Raw genomic sequence first — 23,420 nt, 5'->3', positions numbered from 1 at the left:
CAATCATCTGTACTCTCAGGCATGGTGTATGCGTTACCATTCCTGAACGTCCCACCTAGTTGGATGGTCCAACTGGAACGTGATCATCGCGTTGCCCTTCGAATAATGCTGGAATTGCCTCGTGAGGCGCAATCAGTTCCATTACTCACTGAAGAACATCATTTACCTCCAAGGCTACAAGCAGACCACAGAGCTCTATTTCATATTGAGCGTCTGCACCGCGCATCGAATGGTCAAATGCTCCTTGATCGTCTGATTCACCGCCCGTTTTTTCGCATTGGAAAAATGGCGGCATTATTTATGAACATTACTGACATTTCTGAACACGATGCTTCAGTTACGCCTTCGCCGCCGCAAGATATCACCCAACACGTGCTGCCCATTTACCTTACAATCCCTGACATACACAAAAAGTCTGATATGCCTGTTTCGGCCATATTCCAATTGGCTCAGTCGCACATGTACGAGAAATTTCCAGATTACCTTCAAGTATTTACAGATGCATCTGTACACAGCGACGGTCAAGGCGCCTCTGCAGCTTTTTTCTGCCCCTAAACTCAAGTACGACGTATATTTCATATACCCCATCCAGCCTCGTCAACAACTGCGGAGCTAGCAGCAATTAATGTTGCACTGAAATACGTGCAAGAGGAGTTAACCACACCGAAGATTGTCATATTTACGGACTCCCGCGCTGCCCTTAGCAGATTACAACGCACTCAGGTTGATTGCCCAATTCTGCACAGCATTACTGACTCTGCCAACAAAATTTTATCACGTGGGGTATCTCTCGTTGCTCTCGTTGCATCGCACGTAGGGATCGCCGGAAATGAAGAGGCTGATCGACTGGTTCAGCTTACACTCATAACGACTGTCCTTGCCCTGAAATTTTGTGCAAGCTTGATGACGCTCGTCTGCTGATTCGTCGCCACCTACTGAAGCAGCATCCAGAGCAGCGCGTCGCAAATGGAACGTTCCCGCCGCGTGTTCGCGGTCGAGGCTTGCCTCGTCGCGCTAGAGCGCAACTCTCACGCTAAGAGTTGGTTGTGTTAATGTGCACGACCGTTTACACAGACAAGGACGTGCGACTAGTCCATCGTGCACGTCTTGCGGTGGCTGCAAGATACTGCAGCACCTGGTATTGGAATGTCCCGCTTTCAGTGCGCAACGCATATCACTGGTGAGAGACTATCATCTCCTTGGCCTGCGGTGTACGACTCTATATGAATGTTAATACCCCAGTGGTTGTGCGTCTCGACGTGATCAAGCTCATTGCGCTCTCCTTGCTTTTCTATAGAAGCAACAAACTTACGTAGGGGAACGTTTGTAACCCAGCAACTATTTCTTTTATTTTACATCCTTTGGTACCATGACCTGCAGGGACGGGCCCTACTGTATGTTGTACTTTATTATTTGAGATTTGTCATCTCGCTCTTTCTTTCCTCCTTCCTCCCCTCCTTCTTATCTTCTATGTTTCTCTGGTCCTTTCCGAAGAGTAGGCAGGGGTTGTGCCCCTTCTGGTGGCAGTTGCCAGCCTTGCTTCTCGCTTTCTCTTTCCTGTGTCATCATCATCATCATCATCAGCCTATATTTTATGTCCACTGCAGGACGAAGGCCTCTCCCTGCCATCTGCAATTACCCCTGTCTTGAGCTAGCGTATTGCAACTTGCGCCTGCAAATTTCCTAACTTCATCATCCCATCTGGTTTTCTGCCGACCTCGACCTCGCTTCCCTTCTCTTGGTTTCCATTCTGTAACCCTAATGGTCCACTGGTTATCTATCCTACGCATTACATAGCCTACCCAGCTCCATTTCTTCCGCTTAATGTCAACTAGAATATCGGCTATCCCCGTTTGTTCTCTGATCGACACCGCTCTCTTCCTGTCTCTTAACGTTACTCCTACGATTTTTCGTTCCATCACTCTTTGTGCGGTCCTTAACTTGTTCTCGAGCTTCTTTGTTAACCTCCAAGTTTCTGCCCCATATGTTAGCACCGGTAGAATGCAATGATTGTACACTTTTCTTTTCAACGACAGTGGAAAGCTCCCAGTCAGGATTTGGTAATGCCTGTCGTATGCACTCCAACCCAATTTTATTCTTCTGTAAATTTCTTTCTCGTGATCAGGGTCCCCTGTGCGTAATTGACCTAGATAACCGTACTCCTTTACAGACTCTAGAGGCTCATGACTTTCCTGTGTATATGTTTACAAATCAAATAATAATAATATTTTTTCTACAACTTTTCGTCAGCGCCTTGAACGTTTGCACGAAGTTTTCACATGCATTTCCAACGCTGGACTTCAACTCATCACAACCCCGCAAGAACATCCAAGGGTTGGGCCACCTTATCAGTAAAGATGGCGTTCGACCAGATCCCAACAAAGTTGCTGCCGTGCTTCGCTTCCCTCGGCCTGAAAATCAAAAACAATTAGGAAGCTTCTTGGGCCTGGCATCCTACTTCCGCCGCTTCATCAGTCATTTTTCTGCCATGGCGTCGCCGCTGCACAAGTTGCTGACGTCGGGCACTGCTCTCACTTGGACAGACGACTGCGAACTTTCTTTCCAAGCCCTCAAGCAAGCCTTAACAACTGACCCTGTCCTCTGTCACTTCGATGAGAACGCACCAACTTGATTGTACACCGACGCTAGTGGCCGTGGGATCGGTGCTGTCCTTCTACAGCGTGATACCACTACGCGAGAGAGAGAGAGTTGTTGCTTATGCCAGTCGCGCATTAATGGCTGCCGAAAAGAACTGCTCGATAACAGAGCAGGAATCCCTTGCAGTAGTTTGGGCCATACAAAAGTTTCAACCATATCTTTATGAACGCCACTTCAATGTCATAACCGACCACCATGCCTTATGCTGGTTGTCGTCTATGAAGCATTTGTCTGGACGCCTTGGTCGCTGGGTGGTCCGATTACAAGAGTACGATTTTGACGTTGTCTACAAGTCTGGGAAAAAGCATCAAGATGCCGACGCTCTGTCTCGCTGCTACTATTATCTTCGAGCACGTCTCTGCATTGCTCGCCAGTTGATGAGGCTAGGGATCCACTTTCGTTACCTCTAGCGGTTACTGACACGCCATCTTCTAATCGCGTAACTCAGTTCGCCTCGTGTCAACCTTCTCATCCCTACTGCAGCAGCATCATCCAACGCCTGTGCGGTACTATTTCTGCACCAAATGCCCGATTTTGTCGACAACTGCGACTATTTAAGCTCGACAACGATGTGCTGCACCGCTACATTTACAACACCGACGGCCACCACTGGGTACCTGTTCTTCCAAGTTCTATGCGCACACAAATCCATGGAGCCTTTCACGACGACCCATCTGCTGGCCACATGGGTTTCCTCAAAACATACCACCGCGTTAGGAGCCGTTTCTTTTGGCTGTGCATGTCTACTTTTGTGGCCAAGTACGTCGCTTCTTGCGTCCAGTGTCAACGGCGGAAACGACCCACTTCGCCTCCTGCTGGCCTTTTACAGCCCATCCCATGTCCCGAGACACATTTTGCAATCGTTGGAATCGACCTGGTCGGACCTCTGCCCATAATGCAAGCAGGTCATCGATGGATTGCGATAGCTGTCGACCACCTCACACGGTACGCAGAGACCGCACCTCTACGCTCTAGTTCGGCCTCAGACGTTGCCGGCTTCTTTCTGGATGCCATTGTGCTGCGTCATGGTGCACCTCGTGTACTGTTGTGTGATCGCGGCAATACTTTCATGTCACAAATGATCGAAGACGTACTCAGAGCTTGTGGCACCGTTCATGAGACCACATCCGCATACCACCCTCAAACAAATAGCTTACCAGAGCGATTTCATCGCACGCTAACAGATATGATATCAATGTATATCGGGCCAAACTACGACAACTGGGACCAACATTTACCGTTTGTGACGTTTGCTCACAACACTGCTATCCAACGGACTACAGGGTACTCACCTTTCTACCATATTTACGGCCGTTCGCCGACATTCACCATCGACACCACTTTCTTAACTGCCCCAACTAACACCTCGGCCAGTACACCAGAACAGTTTGTCTCGCGACTTGACGAATGTCGTGACCGTGCTCGCTTCAACACAGAAGTCAGTCAACTAGACCGCAAGCAATGTTACGACATCTCTCGTCGAGACGTCTCCTTTCGTCCTGGAGATGAAGTGCTCATTTGGACGCCCATTCCTACACCCGGTTTCTGTGAGAAGCTTGAATCGCGCTTCCTTGGCCCCTACATTTTTAATGAACAAACATCCCCAGTGAACTATCGCGTTACTCCCGTCAAGGTTTCTTCCTATCATCAGTCGATCAGTCGATAATTACCCAGATAAGGGTAATTATTGACTGCGAGCTGCCGGCAACTACCACAGCATCAACGTAACAACGATCTCGCCGCCAACAACTCGTAATCAATGCTCCCCCCTCATATCGATGACAGTGCCCCAGTGCTGCTTGCGTATGTCTCTTCTTCTTCCCTACAATAACCTCGGCGGCGAAGGGGAGCCATTCTGGTTACTCACGGCGATGGAAGAAGAGAGGGTCGTGATACGGCTTCAGGTGGCTTCACACACTTGTCTGAGCACGACTAGACCGGCTCATTGGCATAGATAACGGGAGACCAGCCCTCAATGACGAGGCATGGGTCGGGATCATCATCATCATCAGCCTATATTTATGTCTACTGCAGGACGAAGGCCTCTGCCTGTGATCTCCAATTACCCCTGTCTTTCGCTAGCTGATTCCAACTTAAGCCTGCAAATTTCCTAACTTCATCACGCCACCTAGTTTTCTAACGTCCTCGACTGCGCTTCCCTTCTCTTGGTATCCGTTCTCTAACTCTAATGGTCCACCGGTTATCCATCCTACGCGTTACATGGCCTGCCCAGCTCCATTTTTTTCCGCTTAATGTCAACTAGCCTGTCGGCTATCCCCGTTTGTTCTCTGATCCACACCGCACTCTTCCTGTCTCTTAACGTTAGGCCTAACATTGTTCTTTCTATTGCTATTTGTGCGGGCCTTAACTTGTTCTTAAGCTTCTTTGTTAACCTCCAAGTTTCTGCCCCATATGTTAGCCCCGGTAGCTCCCAATCAGGATTTGGCAATGCCTGCCGTATGCACTCCAGCCCAATTTATTCTTCTGTAAGTTTCCTTCTCGTGATCAGGGTCGCCTTTGAGTAATTGACCTATATAAACGTGCTCCTTTACAGACTCTAGAGGCTGACTGGCGATCCTGAATTTTTGTTGCCGTGCCAGACTATTTAACATTATCTTTGTCTTCTGCATATTAATCTTCACCCCCACTCTTACACTTTCTCGGTTAATTAAGGTCCTCAATCATTTGCTGTCATTTGTCCCCATTGTTGCTGAATATAGACACCGTCATCTGCAAACCGAAGGTTCCTGAGATATTCGCCGTTGATCCTCACTCCTAAGCCTTCCCAGTCTAAGCCAGGATAGATGGATCGGAATACTTGGCAGAAAACTTCAGAGTAAGGCTATGAGATTAGAACGGTAACTAGTCGGAGTCTGACGAGGGAGCTTCCGGCGCAAGGCTGCTCAGGCTAATGGTCGCGGCGACCTTTCTAGAAGCCTTGAATGTCGGGCGCGAGGGAGCGGGCCAGCTGACGGCGCTCTTCAGCACGCTGTTTGACTTCAGAAACTGGGCAGAATTCGGGGCGTCCGGGCGGTACGGTAAAATGGTGTCAAGTGTGTAGGATGGTTCGCGGCCATATAGAAGCAAAAAAATGTAAAGAGCCTGTTGTAGACATGCGTACGCCACAAAGCGGATAGCAAGGTCACAGTTAAAATGCTTAGAATCAGTGTGCATTGCGACTATGCCTCCCAGCATTTGGTTGAAGCGTTCGGATAGACCGTTGGTTTGAGTGTGGTAAGCAGTAAATATGTGGTGAACACTGCGGCATGAGATCAGACGTAAGGGGACGTGTCAGTGTGTTCAGCTGAGGCATTACGTAGATCTCATAGAAATTAAGAAGCGCAATAACATGACTGGCGGCAGGCTGCACGTGGCCAGGCGTCTCATTACAGTACACAATCAGATGGCATGAGTGTGGGTTGCAAACAAGTACTTCGGTAACATCCTGATCAAGTGCAAGAATTGCAAATGGCAGATACGTATAGTGGCGGTGAGTAAAGACGTCGGAATGTGTGAACAGAATGGTACCATCGAAAAAGAACGGCGCTGTAAACTGGAACAATGAGATCACTGTGAGGAGGAAGGTCTGTACCGGCGGTGACGACAAACTCGCTATTAACGGGACGATTTATACGTATCGGCTGAAGCAGTGACTCGTACAGTGAGTTCCACCTGAGCACGAGCGCAATTGATAACTGCGGGTTGGCGTGGGGAAAACATTAAGCCAGTTACCGCTTGTGAAATCTGAGGAAACAGCGGAGCTCTGCAAGCGTGGGCGTATAACGTCGTGGGTATGACGCTCGCCTTCGAACCGTGAGTACCCGGGTTCCAATCCCGCCTCGCCAAGAAAGTTTATATTGTTTTTTGTTTCTTTCTCTCCGTCTCTCTTTCTTTCCCTCTTTCTTTCTTTCTCTCTCCCTCTCTCTCATTTTCTCTCTCTCTCTCTCGCCCATAGCAAGTTGTGTTACAATCGTCGGTACAATGAAACCATATGGTTCCCGTAGCGTGTGTGTATAGCGTAGTGGTTATGACGCTCGCCTTTCGGACCATGGGTACCTGTGTCTTTGTTCATGGGGCCTCTTTGGGTACCAGTTGTGACGCGGGTAGCTTAAGGGCGCGTTACAGGTCCCAGAGACCACCACCCGTAGTTCATTTTGTTTCTGTTCTTTCTCTCTTTCTTTCTCTCTCTGCACTTCCTCTCCTCCTATGCTCTGCTTTCACTCTCTCCCAGCTCGGCGATGTTGCGTACGACAACGAGACCAACCTAGCGAGGCCTTAACAGCTCCGCGGACGTATCGCCATATATCCGTGGACTTCTCGTCCACGACGGCAGCAGCAAGTTTCGGCCATCCGCGTTTATCTATCTGCACGCCAATACAGTGCGCCGTGGCAGACCGCTGCACCTCTTTGACGAAATCCGCGCGATCGTACATTCCGACGTGAGTCTGCAGCTTCTGACCGCAGTCTTTTTACACATCCGACCGGCTTTCGCCACTTGCCACAGCCTCGCCGTCGCTCACTTTCACCACCACTCCAGCTGGGAAACTAGCTGATGCGACCAATGGAGGTGAGGTCGCGAAACTGTCACGTAGTCCTCCACCTGTCGCCATGCTCAAAAACAAAGTGCGTGTCTACGTCAATGGTTTAAATACTAATGTCTTCATGGATACCGGTGCAACAGTTTCAGTAATTAGTGTTTTGTTTAGAAATCGTCTTGCACGCAAGATTATGTTCACGTGGGAACAAAAGACTACTTTTCGGGGAGTTGGCAGCGGAACCCTGCGGCTCATTGGTCTTTGCTCTTGGTGTGTGTGTTGGTGGACAAGATTTTCCAACTGAATTTATTGTTTTAGAACGCACCACTCACAACATCATCCTTGGTATCGACTTTCTTGGTGAATGCGGTGTATTGTTATATTGTAGGGCTGGTGAAAGTTCTCTTCGAAGTCACGTGATAACACCAAGACCTGAAGTATCTGACGAGGACAAGCAGGCAGTATTTTCCGTGTGTCATGATGCTTTTTACCGGCTCAGACTTGGGAATTTGTTCCAGTGACTTCCACGCATGGCCCTCCGCATCGCTGTCATGGCTTAATTGAGCCATACTTCCCTACCATGTTGAAGAAAACTAGCCTGGTTCCTCGATTCATTATAGAATGTGTAGATGGTCGTGCTCAAGTGTGGACAGTGAGCAGGTCTATGGAGCAATTTTTACGGCCGACTGAGCTCAAGCTGGCCACGTTTGACTCAAGAGCGACCTTCACCATTGATGCCGTTGACGTGTCTACCGGCGCGAGGTCAAGAAATCGCGACTACTCCTTGAAATTCTACCGCATGACGAAGTCACTATCCTCTTCAGAGCGGAAAGAATTGCAAAGGGTGCTCGCCCGCTATGCGCCAGTATTCGATTTCGCGCAAGACGAGCATCCAATTTCGCATCCTGACTCGCGAACGCAACACCGCATAAACGCGGGCTAAGCGACGCCTATTCGCCAGAAGCCGTACCGCGTCTCTCCTGCAGAACGAAAAGTAATCTATGAGCACGTTCAAGAAATTCTGCGGAAAGGTGTTGTCCAGGAGTCTTGCAGTCCCTGGGTAGCTCCACTGATACTAGTTAATAAAAGGGGCAGTTCTTGGAGGTTCTGGTTTGATTATCAAAGGCTTAACGCAGCAAAATAGAAGGACGTATACCCTCTGCCACGTATCGACGATGCTATCGATTGCCTTCATGCAGCCTCCTACTTCTGTTCTGTTGACTTATGTATCGGGATACTGGCAAATACCGATGCACCTGACAGATAAAGAAAAAACTGACTTTTTGATCCTAGAGGGACTCTTCAAGTTCAATGGTATGCCCTTCGGTTTATGCAACGCGCCAGCAACTTATGAAAGGTTCATGGACCCAGTGCTAAGCGGATTGAAATGGGATATCTGCATGTGCTATCTCGATGATGTAATCATTTTTGGCAAAAAACTCGAAGAGCACAATCAGCGACTGAACCGCATACGAAACGCAAGACTGGTTTTGAACTCAAAGAACTGACACTTCCGTGAACGCCAGACTCTCGTACTCGGTGTTCTCGTCGACAAAGTAGCTATACGGCCTGACCCTGGAAAGACTGCTGCAGTGCGCGATTTTAGCCCACCGAAGGCAGCGAAAGACCTCCGACGTTTTCTGGGCCTGTGTTTATTTTCCGCCGGTTTTATAAGAACTTCAGCCAACTTTCTCACCCTCTCACGTGCCTCCTTCACAAAGACATTCCTTATACGCATGGACTACCGAGTGCGAGGCCAAGTTCCGTCAGTTGAAGTACTTACTAACTTCTGGGCCAGTCTTGCGCCATTTCGATCCCGAGGCCATAATGAGCTAAGCACTGATGCTAGCGGCGTGGGCGTTGGTGCCGTCCTCGTTCAACTTCACCATGGGCGTCAGCACGTCGTTGCGCACGCATGTCGGACACTGACGAGAGCTGAGCGAAATTACAGTCATCGAATCGGAATGCTTGGCAAAAAGCTTGCACTAGGCCTCGCAAAGCTCAAGACACAGCGAAGCTGGCCGAATGATATCGGGCGGCAAGCCTCCAACGCGTTCGGCGTCGGCAGGCATCAGCGTTCTTGGCACTGTGCCAACCTTGGTAAGCCTGCCTGCGTTTGGGGCATGCCAGGAACGCTGTCACTCGTAGGTGCCGACGCATACAGCCCTAGTCACGCGAAACGTCACCAACGCGTTCGGCGCCGGCAAGCGACAACGTTGAAAACTATAATAATTCTTGAAAGCTCACTTTTTTTGAAAAGTTCTTCAGCTGTCCTTTAACACCTTGGACACAGGCGCCTAAAGGGAACCGTACTGGGTTTCACATGTCACTCGTGACTTTGGCGGTATAACACTCGGCTGCGCAACGCTTGAAACAGCGAAGCTAGGCGATCGCAGCGCAGCATTTAGCGGAAGTGCGCGCGAACTTTTCATCTTATTACTCATGATGATGATAATTTCTTCTCGCGCGTCTCGGACTTACGACCGTCACTACGCGTCGCACAGCCCAGCTTGCAACACCGATACCGCGTTCCAATGCCGATACCGCGTTCCAAGAGACCCGCTTCGTGAATGCGTCTCCCCCCCTCTCTCTCTCGCTCTCATACCATAGATAAGGAAAAAAACTTTTGTCTTTCTCTATGCTCATACCCCGCAAAACCTCTTCACCTCGCAGAGCACGAGCGTGCGAACCAGCTGTGGACGAAGACGACGACGCTCGAACGCAATCATATGGCTCGCATAAATGCGTGTTCTGCAAGCGTGGTTGTTTAGCCTATTCAATGTAGGCTAAACAACCACGCTTGCAGAACACGCATTTATGCGAGCCATATGATTGCGTTCTCCAATCAATGGCCAGGCCACGATGTACTAAAACGAGTTCGTAAAATGTATATATCCCCATGCTGCAAAACATTTTTTTACATACTTCATAGTGAAAGCTTACCGGTAAAAACATGGCTACAGAAAAATGGTATATTTGTGACTTCTGTTAATTGTCGTCTTTGTGATGTGCCAGAGACAATTGAACACTGTTTTATTGGCTGCAAAGATGCCATTCTATTTTGGGACATCCTCCAACGGACTCTAAAGAAAGACCTTGAAATCAGCCCCCATACAGTGAGATATCTGCTGCCGACCCATGATGACAGTGTACCTTTCGACATGTTCTTTCTCATGGGAATGCACAGTCTGTGGAAGACGCGAATGATGGACCGCAACGCCGAACCGGTTGTACCCACAAGAGTAAATTTCATCCAGATGACTGTGCACCTAAAGAATGTTTATGATGGACTTGATGTTCAACCGGACTGGTACCCCATTTTGGTGAGGTGCTTAGCCTTACCACCCTTTTAAAGCGGAACAGTGCTTTTTCTGTTTTTCTGTGTGTGACTCATTGTACGCACCTTTCTATGACTATGCACAATTAGTGAATGTTTTATTGGATGACATGCTAATGTATTAAATACCATGAAAGAAAAAAAAAGTCGTTGTTTAGCCTAGTGGTTACGACGCTCGCTTTGGGACCCTGGCGCTCGCGGGCTCGAATCCCGCCTCGGCCAGGAAAGTTTATTTTCTTTCTTAGTAGTTTCTTGATACACACCACAAAATACGGCGGCCCGCGGTGCGTAGCGCTGCAGAGTTTGGCATCGTTGATGGTGATGGCATTCTGAACTCGATGCACTTGTTTAATTGAAATCTTTAAAAAATATCGGAGGTGGTTTAGGGGCCCTTTAAGCGTGTGCAGTGAGGCAGTGAACAAGCGTATACCGGGAGGTGAAAACATGCTGGGTACGGCAAACAGGCTTTACTAGTGTCTCAAACAACACACTTCGCTGTAACTGCCCTCTTTTAGGCGGTTCTGTCAACGCTAGCGCATTGGTGGGGTGACGCGACAAAAAGCGCCAATCCCGCGACAAAAACACTGCTAGCAAATGCGACATTCGGCAAATTTACACGAGGTTAATGACGTGGTATGGTTGTAACGGCGTAACAACACTGTACGGTAAGTAGAAAGCTTAATATGCCAATGATAACAAATCTTACTAGCTTTTGTGACGACGTAGGTAGCCTGGTATGTGTGCCTTGCGCTGTATCTGCTCTGACTCGCTAACAGTGAATATTCTGCTAGCTATAGAATTCTCACAAAATAAATCAAACACGGCATTGATTCGGCATATGACAACGCGGAAACTCTCTCTCTCTCTTTTTCTTACGGGTTGGCGTTTCCAAGGAATTCATCTATCGCCTCGTAGACCCCCGGATTGTAGACTTCTATCGTCTCGTTCTTTCCCAGGGAGACTTCTGCCTTGATGAACTCCTTTTGGAGCAGAGAGTACACAGGAATCTGAAATAAAATTGTTCTCTCATCAATACTAGAAATGCAGTCATTGATATCAGAGACTCTGCTTCACGCATCATGGTGTACAAAGCAATCCATATTCATACAGCACGAACCAGCCTCAATCACGCAGCAGCTAACATTCGAACGTTACTGTGCTGACCTTCCAAATCAAGAGCCAAATGAAACGTTTTCAAGAGAACTGAAAGCATTGTAAATAAATAATATACGGCAGACATAAAGTCAAACAAGCACCGTACATAACACCGGGAACGTTTGAAGGTGCAAATCTGGACTGATTATGTACTTGCTTAGGTTCCCGAGTAACGCCACTATTTTCTCAACTAGCTTTTGATAGATTGTTCTTTACAATATAAATTCTGGAAGTACCTATTTCACGATGAATGTCGACGCTAATTTAAAAGCAATGTAGCAACACGCTGTATTTCTACCTTTGAAACGCGTCATGTATGACGCCTTGTATGTAGCAGGGTTACTCTCTCGCACTTCCCACTGAACACGCTGCGCTAGATGACGAAGTGCCATCATGGAAAAGTGGCCCATACCCAGTGGCAAATAACCTGTATACTCAAGTTTATGTCAAGGCGTTCATTGAAGAGCAGCATATACACAGCGATATATACCCAATAGTCCAAGTTGGTGTCAGAGAGGTTTATTGAAGAGCGTCAAATAAGCAGTGGCCTTGGCGTGAAATAGGTTCACCGAAGAGCGGCACACAAGCAGCGAGGTATACCCAATGAGTCACGTTGGCGTCAGAGAAGTTCAGTGAAGAACACCGCATACCACGAGTTACATACCCAGTGGCCCAATATAGTCTGACGGTGGGTTGAGAATTTAGTTCGTAGCACAGGCGCCCGGTGCCCTGCCAATTCTACCGTGGACTACCTAGTGTTCCAAGTTGGCTGGAAAGAGGTTAGGTGCGGATACAGGCATACCGGAAACTGGGTGAAGCACCCTAAGAATGCTAGTAGTTTTAAAAATTTTGTGCAGTATTCGTCTTCGATGACTATCCAAGTAAGCGAATATACCGCAACCCCTCATGTGTTAGGACTGTATTACAGCCGGGCTCTTTTGCGCTTCTGCGTTGACAAGTTGCAGTTTTTGACGGCGCCGCCGTGAAGTCCGCGCTTATACTTAGTTGTGCACGCACAGTGACCCAAGTTGGCGTCAAAGAGGCTAATTGAGGAGTGGCACATATCCATTGATACATGCCCACACGAACAGCACACATTTTTAGACTGGACTAACTCCTGGGTCACTCCATATTTTTGTTGGGATAGGTGAATAGCCTCAAAGAAGACTGGGCTCAGTATGTCACTAATGCTCTACGCATTAAAACCGTGTGACAGTTTGTCCCTATAACTTTCGTGGCGTTAAAAGATATGTATTTAATAGAACGCTCACCTCCTGTGCACCTTTGCTTTGCGCTGCGATCAGACACAGAGAATACTCCGGCCTTATGAAAGCACTTTGGGCTGATGATTTCAGTGAATTGGTCCGTAGCACTTTTCTGGCCTGATGTCTGTAGTAGCTTCTTTCAACTGATGCGTTCTTTGCCAACCCTCCCGGGTTGGGTGTGGCTGCTGCTGGGTGGGTCGGTAAGTGTCACGGCAGATGTATATATATATATATATATATATATATATATATATATATATATATTGTAGTGACAAATACGGGCACCAGCAGAGGACGAAGAAGAAGACGTTTCTTGTGGTTGGTGCTCGCACTCGCTCCGCTTGGCCGTTGCCTGTTTCTGGCATTCATAAAAACGCCAAGCGCATCTAACCTTGAACGCGTCCTATCAATTGGTGGAGCGTGCTGGTTCCCTCTTCATCCTGGAACTCCGTACCCGGACTCTACCCCCCGCCTCGGCAATGCCTGACGACGCGCCACAGCAGGTTGCTCCCGCACCAACGGTGGTCGCGTGCTCCGGCGTACCACGACAGCGAGACCCTGTCATTTTCAACGGCTCCGACGAGCACGACGTCGAGGACTGGCTCACTTCGTATGAGCGGGTAAGCGCCCACAATAAATGGAATGACGGTGACAAGCTCAGCTACGTCAACTTCTACCTGGCGAGCGTAGCGCAGCTGTGGTTCCACAACCACGAAGCTGATATTGCCAACTGGTCCGTCTTTAAAGGGCGCTTCGCGGAAGTCTTCGGCCGACCCGCTGTTCGCAAGCTCCGCGGAGAACAGCGCTTACGCGGTCGCGCCCAACAATCCGGCGAGAACTTCACGTCCTACATTGAGGATATTGTGGACCTCTGCCGTCGCATCAACCCTGCGATGTCCGAAGCCGATAAAATCAGACACATCATGAAGGGGATCGAGGACGACGCCTTCCACATGCTCATTGCCAAAAATCCCCAAACTGTCACGGACGTGGTCCAGTACTGTCAGAGCTACGACGAGTTGCGGAAACAGCGCATTGCTACACGCCTCCCGAGCTCTGACACAGCCAACATGTCAGCGTTAACTGTAGGCTCCGTTTCTGCTGACACCACAATGCTCATGCGGCAGATACAGCAGTTTGTCCGAGAAGAAGTGGCGCGACAATTGTCCCTTGTTTCCTGCGTCCCGGACTCCGCGCAGACGTTTGCTCCGACGCTACGACAGGCCATACAGGAGCAAATTTCTGAGGCTCTACCAACCACCTACCAGCATCCGCCTGTTTCCGCTCCTCTGACATATGCTGAGGTCGCACGCCGCCAGTCACCAGCAATGCCGCTCAGCACGGATCCTGTTCGACCAGCAAATACCTTCTACGCTGCGCGTGCGCCTGTCCACCCGAACCCGCCTCCTTTTCGCCGTCCCGCACTGCGGTCCACTAATCCTTGGCGCACCCAGGACAACAGGCCTATTTGCTATTTCTGTTGTCTACCTGGCCATGTCGCACGTTTCTGTCGTCGTCGTGACATCCGTACTAGTGCGGGCGAAGTAAATCAAGGCTACTTTCCTTCTGAGCCACCACACCCGATCTCCTCCCACTCAACGATGAACAGCTGCTCACCGAATCGACGTGACTACGGCCCACGTCGGTCGCCCTCACCACGTCGCCATTCACTTTCCCCAATGGTTCGTCGCCCCCCACCAGTCCAAGCGGAAAACTAGCCCTCGCAGTTCCGGAGGCAAGAACTGCGCTAGTGTCGACAACTTCAAGGCCTCGATTTCTACCTGCGAACGAAATCACCGTGAATATCGAAGGTGTTTCTGTGCAAGCGCTTGTCGATACTGGAGCCGCTGTGTCTATTCTTAGTGGAGAACTGCCGCAAGCTCAAAAAAGTTACGATTCCGCTTTCCGACGTCTCCGTGCGTACCGCCACCGCGCATCACATTCACCCTTCAGTGGCATGCACAGCTCGCCTTGTCATTCAGGACGTTTTGTATGTAGTGGAATTCGTCGTTTTTTCACCCTGTTCACGCGACGTTATTTTGGGTTGGGACTTTCTTGCTACTAACCATGCCGTTGTTGACTGTGCGCGTGCCGAACTTGAGTTGTCGCCGACGTGTGACGCCGCATCTGACAAGCCACCTTCTCGAGTGGCCGTCGCCGCGGACACTGATATACCTTCTTTGTCTTGTGTTCTTGTGCCACTTTCTTGCGACTATGGTCCCTCTTCCACCGCCCTGTTTGCGCCCTCCGAAGCCTTCACCTCTCGCAAAGACTTCCTCCTTCCTTTTGCAGTTCTCACAGTCGAAAACTTGCAGCGCCATTTATGTCGCGAATCGGTCCTCTTCCCCAGCCACCTTATTCCGTGGTGAATGTATAGGTCGGCTTGACGATGTTGATTCCGCCTACTCCACTCAACTGCCTGACGACACGATGAGTCTTCACGTCGACAGCATTACTCCTGTTACCACCACCGATTCGTCCTCCTTAGAAGCCTTCGTCCCGTCAATTAATTCCGAACTTCCACCTGCCCAGCGTACCCAACTCTTGGAACTTCTCGATCGCTTTCGGCTGTCCTTCGATCATAAGCAATCTTCCTTGGGCCGCACATCCTCCATCGTTCACCACATTGACACCGGCACTCATGCACCCCTACGCCAGCGTCCATACCGAGTTTCTCACGCTGAACGTCGTGTCATTGATGAACAGGTCAACGACATGCTTCATCGTGGCGTAATACAACCCTCGCACAGCCCTTGGGCCTCCCCAGTTGTGCTGGTAAAGAAAAAGGACGGTAGCATTCGATTTTGCGTTGATTATAGGCGCCTTAACAAGATCACACGAAAAGATGTTCATCCGCTGCCCCGAATCGACGACGCTCTCGACTGCTTGCAAGGAGCCGAGTTCTGTTCCTCTTTGGACCTTCGATCTGGGTATTGGCAGGTCCCTATGAATGACATTGACCGTCCGAAGACAGCGTTTGTAACCCCATACGGGTTATACGAGTTTAACGTGATGCCATTCGGCCTTTGTAATGCGCCTGCCACCTTCGAACGCCTCATGGATAACATTCTTAGAGGCCTCAAATGGCACACGTGTCTGTGCTACCTGGACGACGTCGTAGTCTTTTCCAAGGACCTTTACTCCCATCTAAAGCGTCTCGCAAGCGTCCTGACTTGCCTTTCCGACGCTGGACTGCAGCTTAACCTGAAGAAGTGCCACTTTGCCGCCCGCCGGTTTACCATCTTAGGTCATGTTGTCAGCAAGGACGGTGTCCTTCCCGACCCTGCAAAGCTTCGCGCCGTCGCCGAGTTACCCAGGCCGTCTACGCTGAAGGAGCTCCGTAGCTTATAGGCCTGTGTTCGTACTTTCGCCGATTCGTGCGTAATTTTGCGTCCATAATCGCCCCCTTAACGCAGCTGCTTGCCAACAGCCAAGACATCTCGGCATGGTCTACAGCTTGCGAAGACGCGTTTGCCACCTTACGCCATCTTTTGATATCCCCACCTATTCTAACGCCACTTTGACCCAGACGCTCCAACAGAAATCCACACAGACGCTAGTGGAGTCGGCCTCGGCGCTATTCTAGCCCAGCGTAAGTCTGGCTTCGAAGAGTACGTCGTCTCTTACGCCAGCCGCACTCTCACCAAAGCGGAAATGAACTATTCGGTCACGGAAAAAGAATGTCTTGCTATCGTTTGGGCAATCACCAAATTTAGACCTTACGTATATGGCCGTCCATTTGATGTCGTGACTGATCACCACGCCCTGTGCTGGCTGTCGTCATTAAAGGACCCATCTAGTCGCCTTAGCTCGTTGGGCGCTTCGTCTCCAGGACTATGACATCCGTGTTGTCTACCGGTCAGTCCGTAAGCATTCGGATGCCGACGCTCTTTCGCGCTCACCGCTGCCTGATGAGTCTGGTGCTGCGTCTGTCTCAAGCTATGATTCTTCTTCTCTTACATTAACCGACATGCCATCTGAGCAACGCCGGGATCCTTGGATAGCATCTCGTCTAGAGTATTTATCTCAGCCATCACCCCGCACCACCGACCGCTCGCTTCGGCGCACTGCTCGCCACTTTACCATCCGCGAAGGGCTCCTGTACCGCCGCAACTACCTCTCTGATGGCCGTAAATGGTTGCTAGTAATTCCTCGCCATCTACGTTCTGACATCTGTGCCTCTTTTCATGCGGATCCTCAATGCGCCCATGCTGGTGTCCTAAAGACGTATGCACGCTTCGATACTACTGGCGCGGAATGTACCGCTTCGTTGCGCAGTACGTCCGCTCATGCTCCAAGTGTCAACGCCGCAAAAGCCCACCTAACCAGCTAACAGGACCGCTCCAACCATTGCCTTGTCCCTCCCGGCCTTTCGAACGTATCGGCATTGACTTGTACGGCCCTCTACCGTACACCCCTGATGGCAACCACTGGGTTATCGTCGCCGTGGACCACCTCACGCGCTACGCCGAAACTTCAGCGCTTCCGGCGACCACAGCACGTGAAGTCGGCTCGTTCATCCTTCGCAACCTTGTTCTTCGACATGGTGCGCCTCGCGAGCTACTGAGTGACCGTGGTCGTTCATTCCTCTCCGAGGCTGTAGAGGCCCTGCTCCGCGAATGCAACATTGTCCATAGAACTACGAGCGCCTATCATCCGCAAACCAATGGTATGACTGAACGCTTCAATCGCACTCTCGGCGACATGCTCGCTATGTACGTTTCCGCTGACCACACTAACTGGGACCGCATCCTTCCCTTTGTTACGTATGCCTACAACAGCAGCCACTCAGTCGACCACAGGATTCTCTCCTTTCTTTCTTCTTTATGGTCGCGAACCTTCCTCGTTTATGGACACGATTCTTTTGTATCGCCCCGACGCTTCAGAATCTACGACTATATCCGAAGCTGCCACCTATGCCGAAGAATGTCGTCAGATCGCACGTTCTCTTACCGCGCGAAACCAGGCCAGCCAGCAACAGTAGTCGAGACGCCGGCTTGTCCTTTCCATCATATTCACCTGGAACGCTGGTATGGCTCCGCGTTCCCTCGTCTACTCCCGGCCTTTCCACAAAGTTCATCTCAAAGTATGACGGCCCTTACCGGGTTCTACGACAGGACGTCCCCGGTCAACTACGTCATTGAGCCCGTTCAGCCATCTACGGACCAACGGCGTCGCGGACGCGAAACTGTTCATGTCGACCGACTGAAGCCGCAATACGACCCACCAGTGCTGCCTAGTTCCATAGGTCGCCAGGATGGCTCCTTTTTCGCCGGGGAGTGATTGTAGTGACAAATACCGGCGCCAGCAGAGGACGAAGAAGAAGACGTTTCTTGTTGTTGGTGCTCGCTCTCGCTCCGCTTGGCCGTTGCCTGTTTCTGGCCTTCATAAAAACGCCAAGCGCAACTAACCTTGAACGCGTCTTATCAACGTGTTCATTTCTTGGGAAAGACCCGGGAACGCAGAGCACAGACTCCTTCTTCTCTTACCGCGTGCAGCAGTTCAGAGCATAAGCGCCAACTCTGAGCGTGGTCTCCGGAGGTCACGTCCTGACTGCGTTCGGAACTTCAACACATCACGACGTATACGCAAGATTCTCGAGTTCGCCGCCCTCTTCACCGCTGTGGTATATCCCTTATAAAAATGACTATTGAAATGTTGTTGGCATATTGTTGAGGAACTGTTGACACAATATCCTTTCCATAATGCTTCAATAGTTATTGAACGTACACAACAATACCTCAACAATAAAATTGTTGAGCGCTTCACAACACTAAAGTCATTGACTAATTGTTGTTGACATATTGTTGCACATTTCACATAAGGTCTGGTGTTAAAGGTCTGGCGTTGTATATGAGATACCGCTGAAATGTGGGAAGTCCTACGTGGGCCAAACGGGGAGATGTGTCAATGACCGGGCATGGGAGCATGAATTGTCAATCATAAACAAAGGTAATGCGCACTTACCTGCGCATTGCACGGTTTTCTTGGCCGGCAGATGTGATTCACTACTGCGTGACATTAAGATAATTGGCAGGAGTGGTGATACGGTAGCTAGAGAACTTTTGGAGGCCTATCATATAAAAGAGAGAGGCACGAGTTGTATTAGTGATACCTCTGTTTTTCTGTTTGACAACGAGATGCAGCTGCTAAAAACGTCACTGTAATCGCCTTAGACGACACTGACACGCGAATGCGCATTTGTTGACTCCCTCTTGCTCTGCTGTAAGAAGAAAACAGTTGTAAGTTCAGCGCCAGGCCTATCGTTTCCTACTTTTCTTTCCAAGTCTTTCTTTTCCTGTTCGCGCAACCATGCTTTCTTCAGATGTCAACCAACTCGCCCAGCAACAAGTTCTGCACAGCCTTGAGTTTGCTGACCACGTGGTATACATGTGCGTGTTCGCAGGCAACCGGATGAACTGCACGTGCGACTCGCTGGAGTGGCTGCTTCGCATGCAGCCGTACTACCGGCGCTTCGTCAAGGGCTTCGTGTGTGCCGAGACGCACAAGACGCTCGAGCACATGACCACGTGGGACCTGGACTGCGCGCACGGGGGTCAACCGGACGAAGAGCAGAGGCCGTACCTGAGCCGGGCCTGATCGACGCAGCCGCTACGGCTTTGCGCGACTGCCTCGCGGCTCGCAGACGCCCGCTTTAACCTGTCCGCAAACGTAGCACTACCGTTTGCGGTATACCGGGCTACGGCTTCAACAACGCTGGTAGCGATATCTTGCGACGCAGAGTTTAACCAGAGAGCGCAGAACATGGCCCCCGAGATTTGCGCGCGCCGGCTGATTTTGCCAGTCGGCACGCGCCAATCTTGGAGGCCATGCTCAAAAAGCCAATGGCGCAGTGACTAAAAATATCATGCTTTACTGCTGGCGAAAAGCCGTTGGTAATAGGTAATCGTTAACGTGAAGTAATTTCATGATTTTCCTTCGACTAGAACACGCGCGCAACACTGAAAAATCTCAAACGCGTAGTTGGACAAAGGGTCAGTGGTTGCCGCTACCCAGCTTTGCTATTGAGTATGTTTGAATACTGCTCACCCGTGACAAAGGGTACGGCCACAAGTTCAGTTCAGTTCAGTTCATTTCAGTACTGGCATAGACAGCTATACGGTAACCCGATAACCCGTAAACGAGAACAAGTTCTGAAAAAAAAAAGCTAAAACTCTATACTTTCCTGCTGGTGTAGGGAACGTGGGCTTTATCTGCTGCAGCTAATGGTTCATTCAAGTTACTAAGCGCAGCCCCAATTGAGCGAGGGCTGCCATCTCTCTCGACATTCCCTCCTCGTCACACAGATACGGAGCCCTTAGATCATCATTCAGTGCATGTGTGTTCATCCAGACGTTGAGAAAACTTCGGGAGAGACATGGGTGCACTATGGTTGTTTAACGCAGCTCGGCCTACGAGCCGCTCAACCGTCCACACGTCATACGCTGTTGCTATGATAAGGACAAGAACACTGGTTTGTTCATTCTCAAACTGTAATATTCCACCTTTCTTACACCAGTGAACATGTGCACAATAGGAGTTTTGTAAATTTTAAACTGCCCATCTGCAGAAGTAACAAACACCTTTCACCGGCGCCAATTCTTGGAAATACTGGGAGCGCTTATTTTCTTTAGAGGCAGTTTATCTGCTCTCACCATTCGCAAACAAAACAAATAGAAGAAATACTTGAGAGCACCCAGGAAGCAGCAAGGTACTGTAGTTGTTTTCTTCTAAAAAAAAAAAAAATCTGTGCACAGGGTAGTCTTCTTGGTACACTTGGCCTGCGTTGTGACTGCTCCGGCGTTCTGCGGCCTGCACAATCATTATCATGACCATAATACCATACTCATCATCATAATTCAGCCTACTTCAGGTCTGCTTGCCAGGACGATAGCCCTAGCTCGTTAACTCCGCTTACCAGGGCTTCGTTCAGTGCATATGATGAATGCGACAAATGTGCTTTCAAGTTTCCTATTATAACCTCCGTGTAATTATTTGCTGTCGTCAACTTGATTTCTCTTCACTGGTGTCCATTTTGTTACCCTAACACACCCGATATCAGTTGCACATGTTAACCATCCTACTCCATATCTCTCTCCTAATCTAAGCTAGAGTATAATTTACCTGCGTTTGCAATCTAATTAACACCTTCGTATCCCTATTTGATAAGACGAAGACTTATTTTGGCCCCAACGGCCGTTTTTATGTCAAATTACACGTAAAACGCCGAAATGCTCATTAGACGATCGCTGAACCAATTTAAATAAACGACGTTGCATTTATGAAACAAACCCAGTTTTAGTGATTGCAGGAACCACAGTTTACAGTAAGGCCTCTATAGTTTATTTTTGGATGTAGGATATATATATATATATATATATATATATATATATTAGTGTGTGGGTGCGTGTTTCTAATGTGTGCAAATCCGTAACTCTGCACGAAAAATCACACTTGTGTTAACTACACCTTCTAAAACATCTAAAGAGGGCAAACGTGATACCTGCGGTTACAGTTTATGTGACAGGTACAACGGTTACAAGTGTTTTGCAAATGCTCTACTCCCGAATAAGCGTTACATATTAATGTAGTGTATACATGTCTCATTAGATGCATTCTACAAAATAGTGGTATGGCTGTTTTATTGCTGAGTTTGCGGTGTACATTTGCTACTTGATTTATTGAAAACTAAAATTTTGACCAATTTTTGTAAAAAAAATGACTGCTGGCATGAATAAAAAAATCTGCTTGATACATTCGGTAGATTTAAACCTTTTTTTTACTTTAAGTGTAACAGACATCCTCAAGTACATCAAGAAACAGACATCATGCACGGTGCAGTGGATACAGAGCGAAACTACCGATCTATTACCACATACTTTGATAAACGCTGCGGGGGCCAGGCTTCCTCATTACTTTACAGCTATTATTCTGAGTTACATTGCTTGCTGCGCAATCCATTGCTTTACTTATTGTTTTTTCTTTCTTTCTTATCCTTACAGTATTGTGCTCGTATTTACTAAAGGATCAATGTCTGGTTGCCTCGAAATTCAAGTTGCGTATATGAAATTAGGTTCGTATTAATCGTGAGTGACCCTGATGAGTGCTACTTTGATTTAGGAAGAAAAGAACAAACACGTGAAAGTGACACGGGACGCCTCTACCAGCCAACGTTGCTGAGCCAAAATTTTTTCGCCTGAGTCAATCGTAAGCAGCAGGCGTAGCCTCGCCATACACAACGTGCAATGAAAGAAACAAGAACAAAAGCGAAAACCTTGCAAGTAATTGCAAGTAATGAAAACCTGCAACTAATGCAGTGAGCACGTCCGAACCCATTCCAGTGTTTTTTTCAGTTTAAACCTTTTTTTGCTGAGTCATTATCATTTTTGCTGAGTCATGCTCATGACTATGACTTCTACCAGCATCCTTTAGTGTTTCCTTCACTTAGTACCCACGCCCGAACCCATTTCAGTGGTTTTTGAGTGTTAATCTTTTTCGCTGGGTCATTGTCATGACCTACATAACAGACATGTTATGACATTTATGTCATGACCTATTATGTTCGTCATACACTCCTGTCATACTATGCCAATTTTGGCACCTACCAAGTTAACAAAACGACCATGTGAGCATCAAGACTTAGGCGGCTAGATAGATAGATAGATAGATAGATAGATAGATAGATAGATTATTACTGTCAAAATAGCAAATGTTCGCCAAGAAATGCTTCGCATTTAAAACATTCTCAAGTTGTCTGATCATGCAGAGCTTGCGACAAGAATGACGTGGTCGGAACCACCCAACGTGGTCGGAGCAGGTCGTTAACAGGTATTTCCGGCACGCCCACACACGCGTATTTTCAAGCCAAGATGTTGCACGCAGAGTTAACGACAACATGCACACAGCCGTAACAGTCTTACAAAGCTACCGCCGTAAAGACGAATACAAAGCGTAAAAAAGGCAAACAACAAGCTGGTACATTCGTAGCCTTCAGCCGGTAACCTTGTACACAATAAGATTGCAGTGGATACAGAACGGATAGACGAAATACATACTTACTCTGCCTTTGCAGCTTTCGTCAAAGTCATGTGCCATCTACCCACTTGCTCTCCTTCGTGGTGGCCAAAATAGCGGCTGTCTGCGGCCTCTGTGGCCGACCAACTGCGACAGCAGCGCATCACATTTCTTAGCGCATCGCGAGTAATGCGAAGCGGCAGCGTTTACATGTAGTGCGTTGCCCCTGGTAAAATGGTGACATCGTAGCCAAAGCAGCACTTCCGGCGTAGCCTTCGGTGTCGCTTTTTTTTTTTTTTTAACCGATCTCGCTGCCCCGCAGCTGCTCGGCGAGTGCAGCAGATCAGTAGCAAATTTCCTTCTCATAATTCCTAAAGCAACGTCACCACCTTTACGTGCAGTCCGAAAGTCGACTTACTCATCCCAATACTGGCGTAATAATGTGACGCGCTTTCC

General features: G+C 48.9%; 1 protein-coding gene across 3 annotated transcripts in view; it reads left to right on the top strand.

Moving 5' to 3' along the window:
* The window catches only part of LOC119466328 (leucine-rich repeat-containing protein 4B), a 183,532-nt gene extending 161,889 nt beyond the window's left edge, over positions 1–21,643 (top strand). For all 3 annotated transcript variants that reach the window (XM_049656893.1, XM_049656894.1, XM_037726830.2), the window contains exon 5: positions 19,357–21,643. In XM_049656893.1, the coding sequence (XP_049512850.1) occupies positions 19,357–19,550 (194 nt within the window). In that variant the 3' untranslated portion in view covers positions 19,551–21,643. The remainder of the gene's footprint in view (positions 1–19,356) is intronic.
* The last annotated feature ends 1,777 nt before the right edge of the window (positions 21,644–23,420 follow it).

The sequence above is a fragment of the Dermacentor silvarum genome, chromosome 10, assembly GCF_013339745.2.
Source record: "Dermacentor silvarum isolate Dsil-2018 chromosome 10, BIME_Dsil_1.4, whole genome shotgun sequence".
Lineage (NCBI taxonomy): Eukaryota > Metazoa > Arthropoda > Arachnida > Ixodida > Ixodidae > Dermacentor > Dermacentor silvarum.
Note: the sequence above shows the minus strand (reverse complement) of the source record. Positions and strands in the feature narration are given on the sequence as shown.